General features: G+C 42.8%; 1 protein-coding gene across 3 annotated transcripts; it reads left to right on the top strand.

Moving 5' to 3' along the window:
• Window positions 1–334: 334 nt before the first annotated feature.
• IWS1 (interacts with SUPT6H, CTD assembly factor 1) lies at window positions 335–16,273 on the top strand. Of its 3 annotated transcripts, XM_051782412.1 has the most exons (15): window positions 335–476; window positions 866–981; window positions 7,077–7,749; window positions 8,316–8,520; window positions 8,768–8,825; window positions 9,119–9,219; window positions 9,825–9,975; window positions 11,245–11,327; window positions 11,615–11,744; window positions 12,143–12,260; window positions 12,951–13,062; window positions 13,251–13,307; window positions 13,492–13,603; window positions 14,164–14,321; window positions 15,866–15,978. In XM_051782412.1, exons 1-14 carry the CDS (start codon window positions 443–445, stop codon window positions 14,290–14,292), a joined length of 2,079 nt encoding a protein of 692 aa, XP_051638372.1. In that variant the 5' UTR covers window positions 335–442; the 3' UTR covers window positions 14,293–14,321; window positions 15,866–15,978. The 3 variants fall into 3 exon arrangements, with proteins under 3 accessions (XP_051638372.1, XP_051638370.1, XP_051638371.1); XM_051782410.1 differs by lacking the exon at window positions 14,164–14,321 and having other exon boundaries at window positions 15,866–16,273; XM_051782411.1 differs by lacking the exons at window positions 335–476; window positions 866–981; window positions 14,164–14,321 and adding exons at window positions 1,393–1,427; window positions 2,987–3,041 and having other exon boundaries at window positions 15,866–16,273.
• Window positions 16,274–16,352: the final 79 nt, after the last annotated feature.

Raw genomic sequence — 16,352 nt, 5'->3', positions numbered from 1 at the left:
CTGGAAATTCCCCCAGGAATTCACCCAAGGAAAGCCCTCTGCCGGGATCCCACTCGTGTCACACTGCAGCTGTGCGCTGCCCGCGGTCACGCGGGGGCTACAAACAGCCTTTTTTCCTCAAAGGCTCCTTCAGTTTCCCCAGCGCTTCAGTTATCAAGCTGAAACCAAACGATATTCTAGGGGGAAAATAAAAAAAGACTTTGGGGGGAGGAAGGAACGGCGTTTAGTTCGATGTGGTTAAAAACGACCCGGCCGGGCGCGGTCGCGCGTGGGGACGTTACGGCCCCGGCGGCGGCTGCCCTGGGAGGTCTCGCGAGACCCGGCCGGCGGCGCGCGCGGGGCGGGGGCGGTGCTGAGCGGGGAGGCGCCATCTTGTTCCTGTGTGGGGCGGCGGGGCCGGGGCAGCGCCGAGGGCAGTGCCCGCCGCCAGCCCGGGCCCGGCATGGACACCGACTACTACGGCGGGGAGCAGTCAGGTAGGGGCGCGGGGCCGGCACGGACAGCCATGGACACACGCTATTACGGCGGGGAGCGGTCGGGTAGGGGCGCGGGGCCGGCACGGGCACCATGGACACAACTGTTAGGGCGGGGAGCAGTCAGGTAGCGGCGCGGGGCCCTGCCGGGGAGGGCGCCGGGCACAGCGGGGCCCGCGGGGCCGGAGACTTTAACAGCCCAGTGTCTGGGCAGTGTATCAGTCGCTGCCCGCATGGTATAGATGGTTTTGTGCACTCTTTAGGGGTGTCTGAGGTGGTTTGTTCGGACCCGAGGTTCTTTCCCCTCCGCGTTAGAGCGGGAGCCTGGACGGCTCCTTTAAATGCTGCGAGGTGTCATTGAGTTTTACTTTCTGTTTTTAACCTGGGGATAGATGATGGAGGAGCTACTCCAGTGCAAGACGAGCGAGACTCGGGATCTGATGTGGAAGATGAAGGAAATGAGCAGCATTCTGGATCGGAGAATGGAAGTGTAGGGCACCATTCAGAGGTACTACGGGAGCTTTATCTAGATAAAGTTTACTATTCTCTCAGTTCTCTTTTGTTGTTGTTTAAAGAGGCATTCTCTCTTAACCCAGACATTCATGTTTTATTCAGTTCTTAAGGGTCCCATCTGGCAAAACTTTACCTCTAGAAAAAAAGTTGGATAATCTCTTAACCGGTATGTAGGATAGGGTCTTTTTTCATTTTTCTTCTTAATTGTTTTAATAGCACGCACTGTTTTGAACTTGAATAAGTTTAATATTGTTATACTCAATTGCACAAAGATAACATTTTTAGGTTTGAAATTCTAAGCCGTGGATTATGAGGAATTGGAAGTTGTACCTGAAATTCCACACAGTAATGTAAAGCCACGCGTTTTGGAGACGAAGATTTCCTTGCCAGAGTGTAAATGCTCTTCCAGCTTCCATCTCAGATGGGGTCACTGACTCTCAGGTCTGTTTTGTGCTGGTTTTGTCCTTGTCATTCCCAAAAGAGCAGATTAAAGGTGCGTGTGGAGCAGGTTAAATGGGACCTGTTCTTCCTCTGAAGAGGTTCTTACTAGAAGAAGCATTCACTCTGGAGAGCCTTTGGTCCAGGGTTGTGTCTGAGGGAGAGTCACTTCATTTGTGGATTCACTGTTTTGGTTGAGAAGAGATTCTGATAAAAGTGAAAGTTACCTTTAGATTTCTAAGACAGTTTGGTAGTTAAGATTAATTTTAAAGAATTTTTTGTGACTCACAATAGAGCTACATCAAGTCTTGGTAAGAAGGAATGTGAACTCATGTCGTCCACCAACAAAGTTAGGGACAACTTTTTGATACTCACAAAACCTGTAATCAAAGTTCACTGTGCTCTGCATATTTTGTTGCATTTTATGTAAAGATAAGGATTTACTCTGAGTAGGTTTTCAGTGTTATACATTTTAAAAGTTGCTTAAAATGTGACATAGGCTGATGTGTCAGAAGGCTTGATTCCACTGTGGTGTAACTTGCAGTCCTTTTCTTTTCTTCCTGGCCTTTATTGAATTCATACTTCCCTCTGAGTTAGAAAGTAGATGAAGATTTTTGTATTCGTATAAAATGAAAGTTCTTTCCATGTATTTGAACTTGAGTGTAAACCACATTTGGAGTTTAGTTCTTCTTAGAAGGTGTTGATATTTACAATGGAAGAATAGATTTGGTGCAAGGCAGCATCTCCCACTGTGGGAGAATGGGAAAAGTAACTGTCTGTCAGAGGGCTTTAGTACTTCTGTTTTAATGAAAAATAGTGACTGCATGGAGAGTCATGGTGCTGCTACAATAATATTAAACTTTTTCTGCTGTGTACAAAAGCTTGATCGTTGGTTCTTGCTTTTCTATGCTCATCTGGGATTTAAATTTTATTTACTGTGGCAAAGTAACTTGCAATCTCTCCAAAAGAAGAGATAGTTGACTGTTGTTTAAATTTGCAGTGTGTTTCTTTCAGATTTAAGTAACTCAAAAGTACCTGTTGTTGTTAACTGATTCTCTTCATGTGCTGACTTATTTTAAGGGCTCTGTTCTGTGCTGGCTGTTGAATATTCCTCAGAAATACTTTAGAAAGTCCATCTTAAAAAAAAATAAATCCAAGTTAAACCAGGTTTCTGTCCAGTAAAAATGTGAACCTTCAATCCTTAATGCTTTATTTGCTTCACTTCAAATCAACCATTGGAATATTTTGTTTTGTTATGAAGTCTTAATTCTTAGCTTTCCCTCCATGGATGGAGTTCATTTTTGCACTCCAAAGGCAATAATGTGGAGCAGCTCTCTCTGAAAGGAGTAGCTTTCAGTCATCTCTCATATTATTTACCCTAAATATTCTCTCATCCTCTTATTCCCATCATGTTAAGGAGTATGTGGGAAGAATGACACTCAAAGGTAATAAAACCTTTGAGGCAGCCTAATCAGTTAAGTTTATTTAATTACTATTTCGTCTCTAATTTAGAACTCAGATGTAAAGAACTGAAGTTTTAAAATTTCAAACTTTTCTTTCAGGTTCTTAACTTTAAAGAAAAGGGGAATCCTGAGGAATTACTTATGTAGGTCTCAGGTATGTGGGTTTTTCTTTTCCACAATTCTTTTCTGGCTTTCCTTCCCCCAGTCCTACTTTATCTATAAATGTTCTTCTTGATGTCCTTACTGATTCTGCTTTAGGCAATTAGAATTAGATAACACATAGTTTTAGTACAGTAATGAATCTGAAATCATGTTTACAGTGTTTGTACAAGTCAGGCTTATATGGAAATCTGTAATGACTTAAGTCTTACACTTTCACCAAGTCACTGCTGTTTCAGGGTTTGAGTTCTGGTTTCACTGTCACTGTTAACAAACACACACAAATATCTGACACTTCTGAAAAAGGAGGAACTTGCTGATCTGCCTATGATGGTTATGTAGGTCTTAGTTTAACACTTGTCATTCATGAGATTGTAGTGGATGGGTCAATTTTGTTGAACTTACCAAATTATCAAAGAAGTACCTCTTAAAAGTGGCTGCATGTTTCTCCAATAAACTACCTGCTAACTGAAATTTTTTATTTAGAAGGATAACACTGTAAATTTGATTTTTGATGTATTCCTTATACTGTACTAAAGCCTCATGTTACAGAATTCTTTCAGTTAAAAAAAACAAAACTAAGGACATCTCAATTAAAATGTTTATAGATAAAGAGGAGGAAGAAAAGAAAGTAAAGGAATTAGAGAAAAATGCAGTAGCAGTTACCTGAGACCTACTTGATTTTGTGGATGTCTAATCTTTTAATTATTTGGAAAAGGAAAATTAGAAAACTCCAAAATTACATACTTGATTTCTTTGAAAACACTTTTTTAGAGACGACTTAGTAAATTAAAAAAGGGGAGGGGAAGCCTATCAAACATATCCAGTAGCATTTAGTCATTTCACTGTGAAGATGCATGCACTTCTGATATCAGTCACATTCCAAAACATTCTGAGTCATGAATTGTGTGCAGAAGCCCTTTGCACTGCGGGCTGTGGGCAGGGCCTGGCTGTGCTGGGGCTCAGCACTGCTGCAGGAGGTGCTGAGCTGTGTTGGTGCTGGTCTGAGGCAGTGTGTCAGCTCTGCAGGGCTGCTGAGCTCACTGACAGCGGGGGTGCTGCTTGGGGCAGCCCTGCCCCAGCTCCCACAGCAGGGCTGTGTGCCCAGGAGTGGAGGGACACCCCTGGGACCTCAGCTGTGCCCCGGAGTGGAGGGACACCCCTGGGACCTCAGGTGTGCCCAGGAGTGGAGGGACACCCCTGGGACCTCAGCTGTGCCCCGGAGTGGAGGGACACCCCTGGGACCTCAGGTGTGCCCAGGAGTGGAGGGACACCCCTGGGACCTCAGGTGTGCCCAGGAGTGGAGGGACACCCCTGGGACCTCAGGTGTGCCCAGGAGTGGAGGGACACCCCTGGGACCTCAGGTGTGCCCAGGAGTGGAGGGACACCCCTGGGACCTCAGGTGTGCCCAGGAGTGGAGGGACACCCCTGGGACCTCAGCTGTGGCTTGGCTAGTGCAGCACATGGAGCTGCTGGAGGGCTTCTGTGTAACCAGTGTGAGCTGGTCAGCTGTGGGGCTGCTCTGCCTCCCCAAACATCTTCCTTCTCAGGAGTGATTGTCAGTTTGCAGTAACAAGATTAGAAGTTCACTGTCTTGTCAAGTGCTTCTGTAATAATGCTCTATAATTATAATGTCTTCTTACCAAGTCTTTGTGATTTAGTAATTTATTCTGAACAGGTGGTTATATAACCTGCAGCCACACTTTTGACCTTAGAAATATCAGAAATGTTTACTGATACTAGTTGCTTTTGGTTTCGTTTAGTTTTTCACAAAGAATCTCTAAAGTGGCAGTCAGGAAGGTGATGAGCCTAATACCTTTAACAGAGGTATTTGAATTAATTTCCTTGGGTTTGTTTAGCAAAATGTCTTATTACTGCTGACATAGTTATCAGTACTATTCACCATCTGACATTGAGAGAAGACGGACAAACCCACCAAAATTAAATGGTAGGAAAACAAGGATTAAAGAATTTTTGTTACTATAGACATCAATTTCAGTGTAGATCTCTGCATTTCAGTACTTCTTAGTGACCTGATCTGTAACCTTATCTGTAACTGCTGTGAAATCTTGAGTTTCCTGTTCTGTTCCCAGCTGCAATTTTCTTTAATCTCAAGTAATAGTCAGAGAAAATCATGTACCTGTGATTGGTTTATGTGGGAGATACAGGAGAGGGCAGTCAAAGTGATTTTTTGGTAAGGCAATAAAAGTAGTAAATAAAATTCTGTAACAAGCTGAGAGTTGAGTGTGTATGGTCGTCCTCAGTTCTGTAACTTCTTAGTCTTCCTATTTAATTATTTAAAATTCCAAATTCAGGTTTTAACAGAACCATGTTTCCTTTCTGTGAGGAGGAAGAAGTACTGCATAATACCAGCAGGATTCAAAAGATGCATTGCTGTAGAAACAGGAACAAGCAGCAAGAGAAACAACTCAGATTGTCCCAGCAGCTGTTTGTAGTTAGCATTAAGTAACGTGGAAATAGTGAAGTTGTATTTGAAGTGCATGTTTTAAAATTACATAGTCCCAGAGTTTTTTCATTGTGCAGTAACTTTCTGTTAGTCATTTTGCAGTAATTCAGAAGATCTTTATCAAGTGCTAGCCAAGGGAATAAATGCATACGGTCCAAAGTCTTATAAAACAGTGCTGTTTGCCACTTAGAATAGTACTGCAGGGAGTAGTTCCTAAAAGCAATTAAAATTAGTTTTATTTAAAATTCCTCCTGAATCATGCATTTTAAAGATTAGTAATGTTGTTTGTTTTAGGATAGCTACACGTGCATTATTTTGTATGGCTCTGAATGTGAGAGTTGAATGACTATAGAAAATAAAAGTAGACAGAAAGTCTGTTTCCGAGGAAATTAAATTACAGACAAAAAGGATTTGGAAACAACAGGACATACAGGTCTTAACCAGGACAATAAAAACTCAGTTTTCTCCAAGTGGAGAAAGGAGTTCATAGCTGGGACAAAATCAGCCCTGAGGAGTTGAGTTGGGTGTGCAGAAGAGAAGTTCCTGGTACAATATTGTTGTTTTCAGCTGAAAATAGGATTATGGTGGCAGTGGCTGTGAGAGGTGTGCTGGGTTAATGGATTGGGTGTCCAAGAGCCTAATTTGTATCCTCAGGTAAATGAAAGGGAGATTTTTTTCCCAAGTAGAAATTTAGGTGTTGTAGGAAAGATAAAAGACAATGTTGTCAGTAGTTAGACTTGACAAGGTGGCTTGTGAAAGGTTCTTCCAAAAATGGAGCATGTGGCTCAGTATTTTTTGCTGTGTAGAAAGGACAAAGGATTGTGTTTCAGTGCTCAAGTTCTCAGATGGGTGCGTGGTTTCTCTCCAGTGTGTGGATAAGCATGGGAGCTGTCAGCTTAAGGGAGACAAGTGTCAAATCTGTTCTTAAATTCCTACACATTGAAACACAAAACTTGCTAACAATGATACTCTGAAAGGTCTGACTAAAACTTTATTCCTGTTTTTTGGTAGGCTTTTGGTCATGGCTTGTTCTTAAATAGGTTTCCTGGGCAAAGAAGGAACAGGCACTAGCTCTCTTGAGCTTCACTTGAAGCATAATGCACGTGCAGCTTCAGTAAAATGTATTTCATACAGAAAATATCTGCTTGAGATCTTAAGGAAAATAAAATGACAAATGCAAGGTACTGTTTCTTGCTTTGTTACTGAGGATCTGAACTAAACCATTTTGAAGGCCTGACCTTTTAAAATAAAGGTACTAAGCCCTTACCCTTGAGGAACTGCACCCCTCTTGAACATGTTTATTTAAGTGGTTTTTAAATTCTGGTACCATTTCCAAAACATGATTGAGCTGCAGGGCAGACAAACCTCCATTGATCTCTTAATGTTTTTCTTGAGCTGAAGTATTTGATAGTATTTGATGCAAATTGTCTAATTATTTCTGTGTAGAAAGTATTTCAGTTTGCAGTATCTTGGAGGAAGGACAAGCAAAAATTCAGAACATCTTTTTCTTTACTTGTTAAGGTTTTTTTTGCTTAGTTGCCTGAGATTATTTTTCTGTTTCAGAATGAACACAGCGATGGAGAAGACGATGGGCAAGTGGGAGAGCCTCATTTGACAGACTCTGAAAATGAAGATATCCCAAGGCAAAAGGACAGTGATTCAGATAATGAGGAGCCTCCAAATCACAATGTGAGTGATTCAGACAATGAAGCAGCTCACGGAGGGAAAGACAGTGATTCTGATGCTGAGGAGCATCCAAACCGGCCTTTAAGTGACTCTGAAAACGAGGAGGCCTTAAATCACCGAGCGAGTGACTCTGACAATGGAGACCCTCCCAGGGACCCCAGCAGTGATTTTGAAAACGAGGAATCACACAAGCAGCCGGGCAGCGACTCGGAGAGCGAGGAGCTCCAGAAGCAGCCGGGCAGCGACTCGGAGAGCGAGGAGCTCCGCAAGCGGCCAGGCAGCGACTCGGAGAGCGAGGATGTGGCCAGGCACAAACAGATAGAGTCTGAGGACAGCGATGGGGAGGACAGGAAGGAGGAGGTGCAGAATGACTCCCATCATTCGGATAATGAACGTGTAAGGGAAGGATTTCAGGGCTCTGACAGTGAAGATGAAGCTCCTAAGAGACGTAAAATATCGGACAGTGATGAAGATGAGAAAGAGGAGGAGAAGACGGTGAAGAGGAAAACAGCCATACTTTCTGACAGCGAGGATGAGAGCGAGAAAACACGTAAGGAACTATACTGTGAAAGTGTGCTGTGACAGGCAGGGATGTGAAAGTAAATTCATTGTGTCCATGTGAATAAAGCATCTAAGTGAGAAACCATGAATCAGGTTTGGTTTTAGAGCAAAATTTCGTAGAGGCTGTTAGTCTAACTGCTTTGCTGTGTGAATATCTATCTAATACTTTTGAATAATAAGTAGGTGTAACAGAAGAGAAGACAGTAGTGGTCTTGCTTTATGCTGGCATTGGTTGTCATGATAGTTTGTTATTTCTCTACTTTGTTGTTCTCTCTCTAGTCTTTTTTTTCCTATGGGTTTTTTCTTATTTTTGTGTACTGACAGTGAGATTCAGATTTGAAATTACAATTTTTTATGGATAAATGTGGATAGATCTTTTATGGATAGGTAGATAAATCCAGTTGCTGATTTAATTAAACAGAGTTTAGAATTTATATGCTTTTAAGAAATGGCAGTGATTTTGTGTAGGAAGACTAGTCAGGGAATAGTTTTTTGAGAGTACCACTTGTATCCTCTGTTTCTGGGACATGTAGTAATGCTCCTCTCTGCTAGCAGCTGCAAAAAAGGTACGAATCCTTTCTGATGTGGAAGAATCAGATAGTGATGCTGCTTCAGAGAAGTCTGACAAAAGGAAGAAAAACATTGTATCAGACAGTGAGGAGGAAGAAGAAGAAGAAGAAGAAAGAAAAGAAAATGCTGGGAAGAAGAAAGAAGAGAAAGATCTGTTTGGCAGTGACAGTGAATCTGGAAATGAACAAGAGTAAGTGCTTCTGGGATTGTGAATTCTTTCAGGGTGGCAGGTAGTGGGAGTGATGTTGAATGGAGAATGGATGAATCTCAACCAGGGAATGAATGACTGTCCACTTTCATTGGTGATGTGAAGAGGAAGGTCAGTAGTAGGAGGCAGGACAAAAAGGGGATCTCCACACCGTCACTGGAGATTTTGCAGAAAAGGCACATCTCACTGTTGCCATCCAAATAGCTAAATGTTGCTGTTTCCTTCACAGGAACCTGATTGCAGATATATTTGGAGAATCTGGTGATGAGGAAGAGGAGGAATTTACAGTAAGTGTTATTGTGGATGTCTCCCGTTCACTTACTAGGTCTGATCTTGAAGGGGGGAATGCTTATGCTGTACAAGATCAGCTTTGTGTCTGCTGGACTCACTGGGGTAGTCTCGGGGTTAAATAATATTTACAGCTCTTCTGTTGGGAGACATGTTGGTATGACAGTCACAGGTGGAATTAGAAAGACTTTGCTCTTCTTTCTAGATCCTCTGCAGACTTGTCAGTGTCAGGTGCCTGAGTAGATGCTCAGTCTTAATCCATACACTGATTTGCACTGTCTTTACCCATCAGGGTTTTAACCAGGAGGATTTGGAGGAAGAGAAGGGTGATGGAGACATGAAGGAGACAGCAGATGAATCAGACTCTGATGACAACATCAAAAGAGGGAAGCAGTAAGTCAGTGTGTTACATACTCATTTGTTAATGCAAGATTTTGGTGAAAGGGCTCCTCCAAAGACTGGCTGGAATTCTTAGCTTAGAAAGGTCTGGGACTGTATTTCTGCAGTGTTCTCATGAACTAGGACAAGGTCCTGTCCCAGCTTGTGCAGTTTGGTCAGTGGCAGTCCAGAGCAGATTACTTGTCCTGCTGCCTCAGAGACAAGATTTCATAGCTCACATCAAAACCTCAGTGAAATCAAACAAGCATTAGCAGTTCAGCGTTGGAGTCGTAGGTGTGTTTTCTTTGCTGGTGCAAGACTTGCCATCAGCATGTTTTCAGTTTCCTTTCTGGCTGCTCCAGTAGCATCAGAGCAGTGTATGGCAGGTATAGGAAAGCTAAATGTTTGTCAGCTGCAGTGCCAGCTTGAGGACATTTTGAACCTTGAATATTATATGTGTGCACGTGTTGGCCGTTGCAACAAGGTCCAAGGGCATCTTGGAGCCATTGGAGCCCTTTGCTAATTTTCCATTTTGCACACTAATTATCTCACAGGGACCTTGAGACATAGTGTTTGTACACGATGGAAATACAAAATTATCCAACTCTCTCATATTTCAGCATGGACTTCATGTCAGATTTTGACATGATGCTCCAACGGAAGAAGAGTATGAGCGGCAAGCGCCGGCGGAACCGCGACGGTGGGACGTTCATCAGTGACGCAGACGACGTGGTCAGTGCCATGATTGTCAAGATGAATGAAGCTGCTGAGGTGAGTTTTCCAGGCTCCAAAGGCACCTTAAAATTCAACTCCATTCTAAGGGAAAATCTTGTGATCAGTAACATACAAAAATCTGGCTTGTGTTTCGGAGGAGTGATCTGTACACATCGGAAAGCTTTCAGTGTCTGTGTAACTGTTTAAATGTTATTTTGCTATTCTGAATTAAAACATTTATTCTGTTGAAATTTCGAGAGAATACTAATTTTAAAAATTAAAATCAGTTAATTTGCTCAGCTGAGATCAGCTGTTCTATAAAAAGGGATATATACGTGCTCTGTAAACTATATACAAGTGTATCAAACACTGAGAAAGGGACTGTGCATTAATTTCATTATATGATTACTGGCATATGTTGTACTTTGGTTATTTTTTCCTGAGAAGGACCCTTTTCTAAACTGAGTGACAGTGCTGTGGTAAATGACAGAGCAACAGAATCATGGGAAGTTCTGCCTTGGCAGCCTGCCTTTTTCGAGGAGAAATGTTTAATATGTTACTGTGCAAGGTTTATTGGGGTCTTGCCTTCTGTCAGGTGTCTTCTGTTATTTTGTTGAGAAGCCATCAAATGAACAAACAGCACTGTGAAACACATTAAAATCAATTTGAGATAAGAACTTGAGGAAGTTCAAAAATAGCAATAACAGAAGCATTTTCCTGAGAACAAGATCAGAAGGATAGTGAGTTCAGGGGGACAGGGAGAGTGAGAAAGCATTCTGGGAGATAACTGAGACTTCCTTGGTCTTGGCAAGAAAGTCTTTCTTTGGACAAGATGACAGCCAGATGTTTCAAATGAGGCAGTAAAGTCTGAAATACTGGAGCATGAGGAGGGGAAGAGACGCATTAGAAGAATCTCCTCCCTTGCAATAAAAAAACCATTGTGCAGAAAGAGCCTTCAGTGGATTAAGATGAGCAGAAAGGAATTACCACAGCAATCTGTTGATTGCAGTGGATGTTCCAGATATGGGAGCCAAGTACTGAACAGATATGACAGTAATGCCTTGGATGGCAGTAATTTTGAAACCCACAGCTGAAGGGAATATTTGTGTTCTCCCTTCCCGTTGCTCTGTTTTTCAGGTGAGGTTTTACTAACAGAGTGTTGAGGTTATCTCTGCATAGCATGGAGAACTCCAGTTATTGCAGTCAATTGAAGTCATGAAGTGGGAAAAAAATGTAAATTTAGGGGGACACTCCTAATGTGATGCTTTTAAGGAAAATGTTGACTAAAGTGTGATTAACTTGTGCTGATTCTTCAACTCCCTACAGGAGGATCGACAGCTGAATACACAAAAGAAACCAGCACTAAAGAAATTAACTTTGCTACCAACTGTAGTTATGCATCTTAAAAAGTGAGTTGTTATTTTTCCAGTTAATTATAACCTTGGGGAATATTCAGAATCTGTTAGATTTCACGGAGTGACACTGCAGCTCTACAGAACATGCAGTAAAGCAGTTTTTTTTCTTCCAAGTAAATGTTGGAGCTAGGTGACCTCAAAAACCTAAACTTACATGTGATTTTTGCCTGTTAATTTAACATGAAACAAACTCAAATGCACTACTGTGCTTAAGGAACACATCCACATCTTAAGATTTTGTTGTATTACATGACTCTGGGGATTCTCTTTAAACTTTCTAGGCAGGACCTCAAAGAAACTTTCATCGATAGTGGTGTTATGTCTGCCATCAAAGAGTGGCTTTCTCCTCTTCCAGACCGAAGTCTGCCAGCACTAAAGATACGGGAGGAGCTTCTGAAGATCCTGCAAGAGGTTTGGAACTGACTTTTAACATTTGATTCGTGGCTTCTCTGTGGTTTTATAGTCACGTGCTTTAGGGAAATGTTTGCTTTTGCCTCCTAACTTGTTATTTTTATAGAGTGAATGCTTTGAAGGGAGTAACTCAGTTTTGGGGTAGCGTAAGCTAAAGAGCATTTGGAGTAAAAAAGTTCTGGAAACCTACTTCATTTTGTGTATGAACCCAAGAATATTAAGGCAGATTTCTAGTTTTTGGTGTTTGACACTTTAAACAATTTCTAGTGGGACAATGAAAAAGATTAATTTTTTGAGCTTATTGTGAAGGTGAGTTTTGGTCTTTTTGTGAAGTTCAGTGATGCCAATAATGTTCAGACATAATTTCTTGCTATTTTCTGACTTTTCCTACCCTGCAGCTGCCCAGTGTGAGCCAAGAGACCCTGAAGCACAGTGGGATTGGACGGGCTGTGATGTATCTCTACAAACACCCCAAAGAGTCGAGACCAAACAAGGACATGGCAGGGAAGCTGATCAGTATGTAGACCTGTCTTCACTTTGTGTTGCTGAGATTGGAATCTCTGCATCAATCTCTAGTGCACACTTTTTGCTGTTGTCTGTAGTGGAATTAATTCTGCCATGTAGGAACCTCATTGATCTGTTCCATCACTTTGTAGAGCTCTTAACAGACACTGTTACATGAACTAAACAGGACAAGGTGCATGCAGAAGTTCGTTCTTGTCCTAAGTCAGATGGCATTTATTTGCCCTGGTCCTCTCTTGGTTTGTTGTCCAGACCCTCATGTATGTGCTGCAAAGGCAGGAGGGTGCTGCCAGAGGGCTGTTTATTCCATGGACTTTAGAGAGGACTTGGCTGACTGAGAGTTTACCACTGGAGTGGCTGCAGACTGAGGATGGACTTGTGTTCTTTAGGAACTCTTCTGCATATTTCTAAAACAGCATCTTGGTGTGCAGGAGCTCCTGACACTGAGTATTCTGAGAGCTCAGAGGGATTCCAAAAGAACAGGCAACAGCAAGACTTCAGGGATGGCTTACTGTCCCCAAGGCTGGATTTCCATGAAGTATTAAGGGCTCAAATCATTTGTTTGGTTGAAAGGAAGCACAAACACTTGCCGTAAACTTTAAAAGCTGTACTTGGATCACCGGAATGGTGTGAGAGAAACTTCAGAGGCCTGGCCATTGTGTTAACCAGTTATTCTTTTAATAGATGAGTGGTCTCGACCCATCTTTGGCCTTACCTCAAACTACAAAGGCATGACCAGAGAAGAGAGGGAACAGAGAGATTTGGAACAGATGCCTCATCGAAGGAAACTGAGCAGGTAGGAGTAGCAGGCAGAAACACAAAATCCTTCTTTCTAAGACTCCATCAAGGAAAATGTTGTGTAAATATTAAGGAAACAGAAGGATAATAAGTTATGACCTCTCTTTCCTTTTACCACACTTCGTTTTTTAAAATTTCTGTCTTTCTCTGTGTATAGATGCTTAAAAACACTTGTTTTTCTTGCAGCTCTGGTGGGCAGACTCCCCGCAGAGACCTGGAGAAAGTGTTAACTGGAGAGGAAAAGTAGGTTGGGGTTTTTTTCAAAAAAACTTGATTTAAGTATTTTGGTGGTACTACCAATATGGCAATTGCGTGGAGGTTTTAGAGGCAGTGGTATGCAGTGTGTGTCAGAGGAGAACACACCACATTGCTGTACTTCTTTCTGGATAAGATTTGTCCGTAACAGTCACGTCCTCTTTTCCTGCAGGGCTCTCAGGCCCGGGGATCCCGGGTTCTGTGCCCGTGCCAGGGTGCCCATGCCCTCCAACAAGGACTACGTGGTCAGGCCAAAGTGGAACGTGGAGATGGAGTCCTCCAGGGTAAGCGCTGGCATTCTCCTGGTGACTGCCCTAAGCCTGGGGATCTGTCACTGTATTGCCATGCACAGTAGGGTAGTTATTTTAAGGGGCTCTTCTAATGGGAGTAGACAGTAAGTTCTCTGTCGAGTGGGCTGTTCTAAGCTCATCAGATGCTTTCACTCAGGTTTCATTGCTTCTCTGACAAGAGATTTTTGAGATAACTGTTGCAGAGTTTCTCTCTTGGCTGAGAATCTGATCACAGGCCTCTTGCTTTAGAGCATTCTGACCTAGACCTGCAGTTCAATACCTCTGTCACTGCACTGATATTTTTATACCTCTCCCCAGAACATTATCATGTTCTGATAATATTCCAGTTTGGGAAACCTTTGAGGTTTTGGTAAACTTGAATAGCTTCGGTGGAGGCCTTTGTGTTGCTTTCTGTGGTTCATCCATCTACCTTGGTACAGTTTCAGTTAAAAGGGGTGTACGTGGTAGAGTATGTGTAAATGGAAGAAGTAACAATTGCTGTGCTTGCTGCTGTTCTCTCTCCTTCTGTGCATTAATTGAGATGTTGTTTCTAGCCCGGGACTATTAAGAGAGGTATTAGTCGCTTGGAAAAGCACAAGAGACGGTTTGCTGAACAGAAACGACTCAGCAAAGTGCATCGGGCCATCAAGTTCAGCATTGAAGGCAACAGGATGCCCCTGTAGCCATGCCACTGCCTTCCCAAGTTGGAGAGGTATCCCTCGAGGGAGGTGTGAACAGTGCATGTGCTTCAGCTGTTGGCAGTTTGCACATGCAGGACAGCAGTGTGTACACCCTAACCTAAACCTGGAAAACTCTCCTTGTATTCTCTCGTGTCTGTACTGTGACCTACAAGGCAACTTGTACAGGAGAAAACAGGCTGTAGCACATAACACCTGCCATGGCACCTGCCTGCACAGCATCAGGGTACCCAAATGACAGGTGTCCAGTGAAAATACCTGTGCTCAGCACCAGCTTTGCACCACCTGTGGTTTTAAGTGCTGTTCTGACACAACTGGGTTTTCCAGGTTTACCTGAACCGACACATGGGAATTCTTAGCCCTTGGTACAGAACCTCGTGTCACTGCACACCAACATCTGTGGCTGATCTTTGAGGGGGGCACAGGGAGGTGTTTTTCACACCTCTTTCAAGGAAGTAGAGTGATGTGATAGTGTGAAGAGACTTTAGGAGTGGTTGATGGGAGGCAGAGAATGAGACCGGGGGAGAAGAAGCACCCCATTGTGAGTGTGGGGTGGGAGAACATGCATCAGTGTGGGAATTGTTCTGACAATTCCTGGTCTGCATTTCAGTGCTTTGAGCAGGGCTGCCACAAGCTGACAGTGACAGGAAGAGACGAGCACAAGTGATAGATAACTGTTGAGTTTAAGCTTCATATTTATTTGTTTTAAAAAAAATATTTTCTTAAAAATCACTGTGAAACTTCAGCTATAATTTCAATGAGTAGTGAAACAGTTTTATGAATAAAGTTTATTTAAAATCAGTGTGTCAGGGGCACCTTCCTCAGCAATGGGAACAAGTTTCTAATGGATGTGTTTTGTCAGATACGATGTAGCATGTTTTGGATATCTCTGTTTCTCCTAAACTTAAAGGTGTGACAGTTTCATTGTTTATTATTTCTGTTGTCTACTTAGGGGAAATTGCCTTCTAGGAAGTATGGGCTATGGCTTGGAAGGTCCTTGCTGTTTGTCTTCAGTGATGTTTTGTTACAGCATCACTGTGTTTAATCTGGGCAGAATAACTGCTGCACTGCCTGCTTTTCACTTGCAGTTCAAATACAGAGATGAGATGCAATAACTTCTAAAGAGCTTGTATGGTCAGCTTAGCATTTCTCTGGCTTCTCCCTACACACTTCTCCCAGTAATCTCTTGCTTTATAAGGACTAATCCATGACCTTTAAAACAAATGGCAGTTTGGAAAGGCCGTGTCAGCCTCAGTCACAGTGTATCCGTGTCTGAACTCCCCCAGGAAGCCCTTTTGGGTGACACTGGTGCACTGTGGTTCTGACACACCTCCAGCCAGTAGAGAGAAAACTTGCAAACTGTACCCAGCAAACAGGGTGATGGCTGAGTGGCTCTGCCTCCACACGGGCCGTGCAGATCCTGGGGGAGCCTTTCCCACTCTGGGGAAGGACAGAGACACCAGCCAGGCCCGGGGGTGACCTCGCATGCGCCGCTTGCCTTGGGCCTCTGGGACGTCTGCTTTTTTTTCAGTGGTAATTATTAGTTTTATTTTTTAAGTTCCAGGGGACCTCTAAGAAAGGGGTGAGTCGACTGGACAAACAGATGCGGAAATTCACAGATATCAGGAAAAAAAGCAGATCGGCCCATGCAGTGAAAATCAGCATTGAGGGTAATAAGATGCCATTGTGACCCTTCACAGAATACCCCATGAGCTCTGCTGTAAGACAGTGCACCCACAGACTCTTTGGAGACCTTTAAATTTTTTTACAACTTGTTTGGGGTTTTTTTAAGTGAGTCTTTGAATTGTTGGTTCAGGTTCTGGTATAAGATGTTGTCTGAGGACTGTGAATATGAAGACTTCTTTCTCCTGATAGTATTTAACTGGCCCTATCATGTCCTTTGTACAGATCATGTATTTGTTGTATTGCAACACTTCAGACAATAAAACATCTTCTGTTTTTTTGGGCTGCTTGTTGATTACTCAGGGGAAGGTATGCACAGACCACCTTGGATGTGGAAAAGCTGTGAATGGTTAATTTTCTGT

This window comes from Manacus candei, unplaced genomic scaffold, assembly GCF_025592945.1.
Source record: "Manacus candei isolate 608988 ecotype Guabito, Panama unplaced genomic scaffold, ASM2559294v1 h1tg000015l, whole genome shotgun sequence".
Lineage (NCBI taxonomy): Eukaryota > Metazoa > Chordata > Aves > Passeriformes > Pipridae > Manacus > Manacus candei.
The sequence above is the reverse complement of the archived record's forward strand: the minus strand, read 5'-3'. Positions and strand labels throughout refer to the sequence as shown.

What these genes read in the sequence shown, in the direction of transcription:
- IWS1 (XM_051782410.1), top strand. Translation starts at nt 443, where the DNA reads ATGGACACCGACTACTACGGCGGGGAGCAGTCAG. An exon ending in GTGTAGGGCACCATTCAGAG is followed by an intron (nt 982 to 7,076) that starts GTACTACGGGAG and finishes TTTCTGTTTCAG; the next exon opens with AATGAACACAGCGATGGAGA. An exon ending in CATGGCAGGGAAGCTGATCA is followed by an intron (nt 12,261 to 12,950) that starts GTATGTAGACCT and finishes TTCTTTTAATAG; the next exon opens with ATGAGTGGTCTCGACCCATC.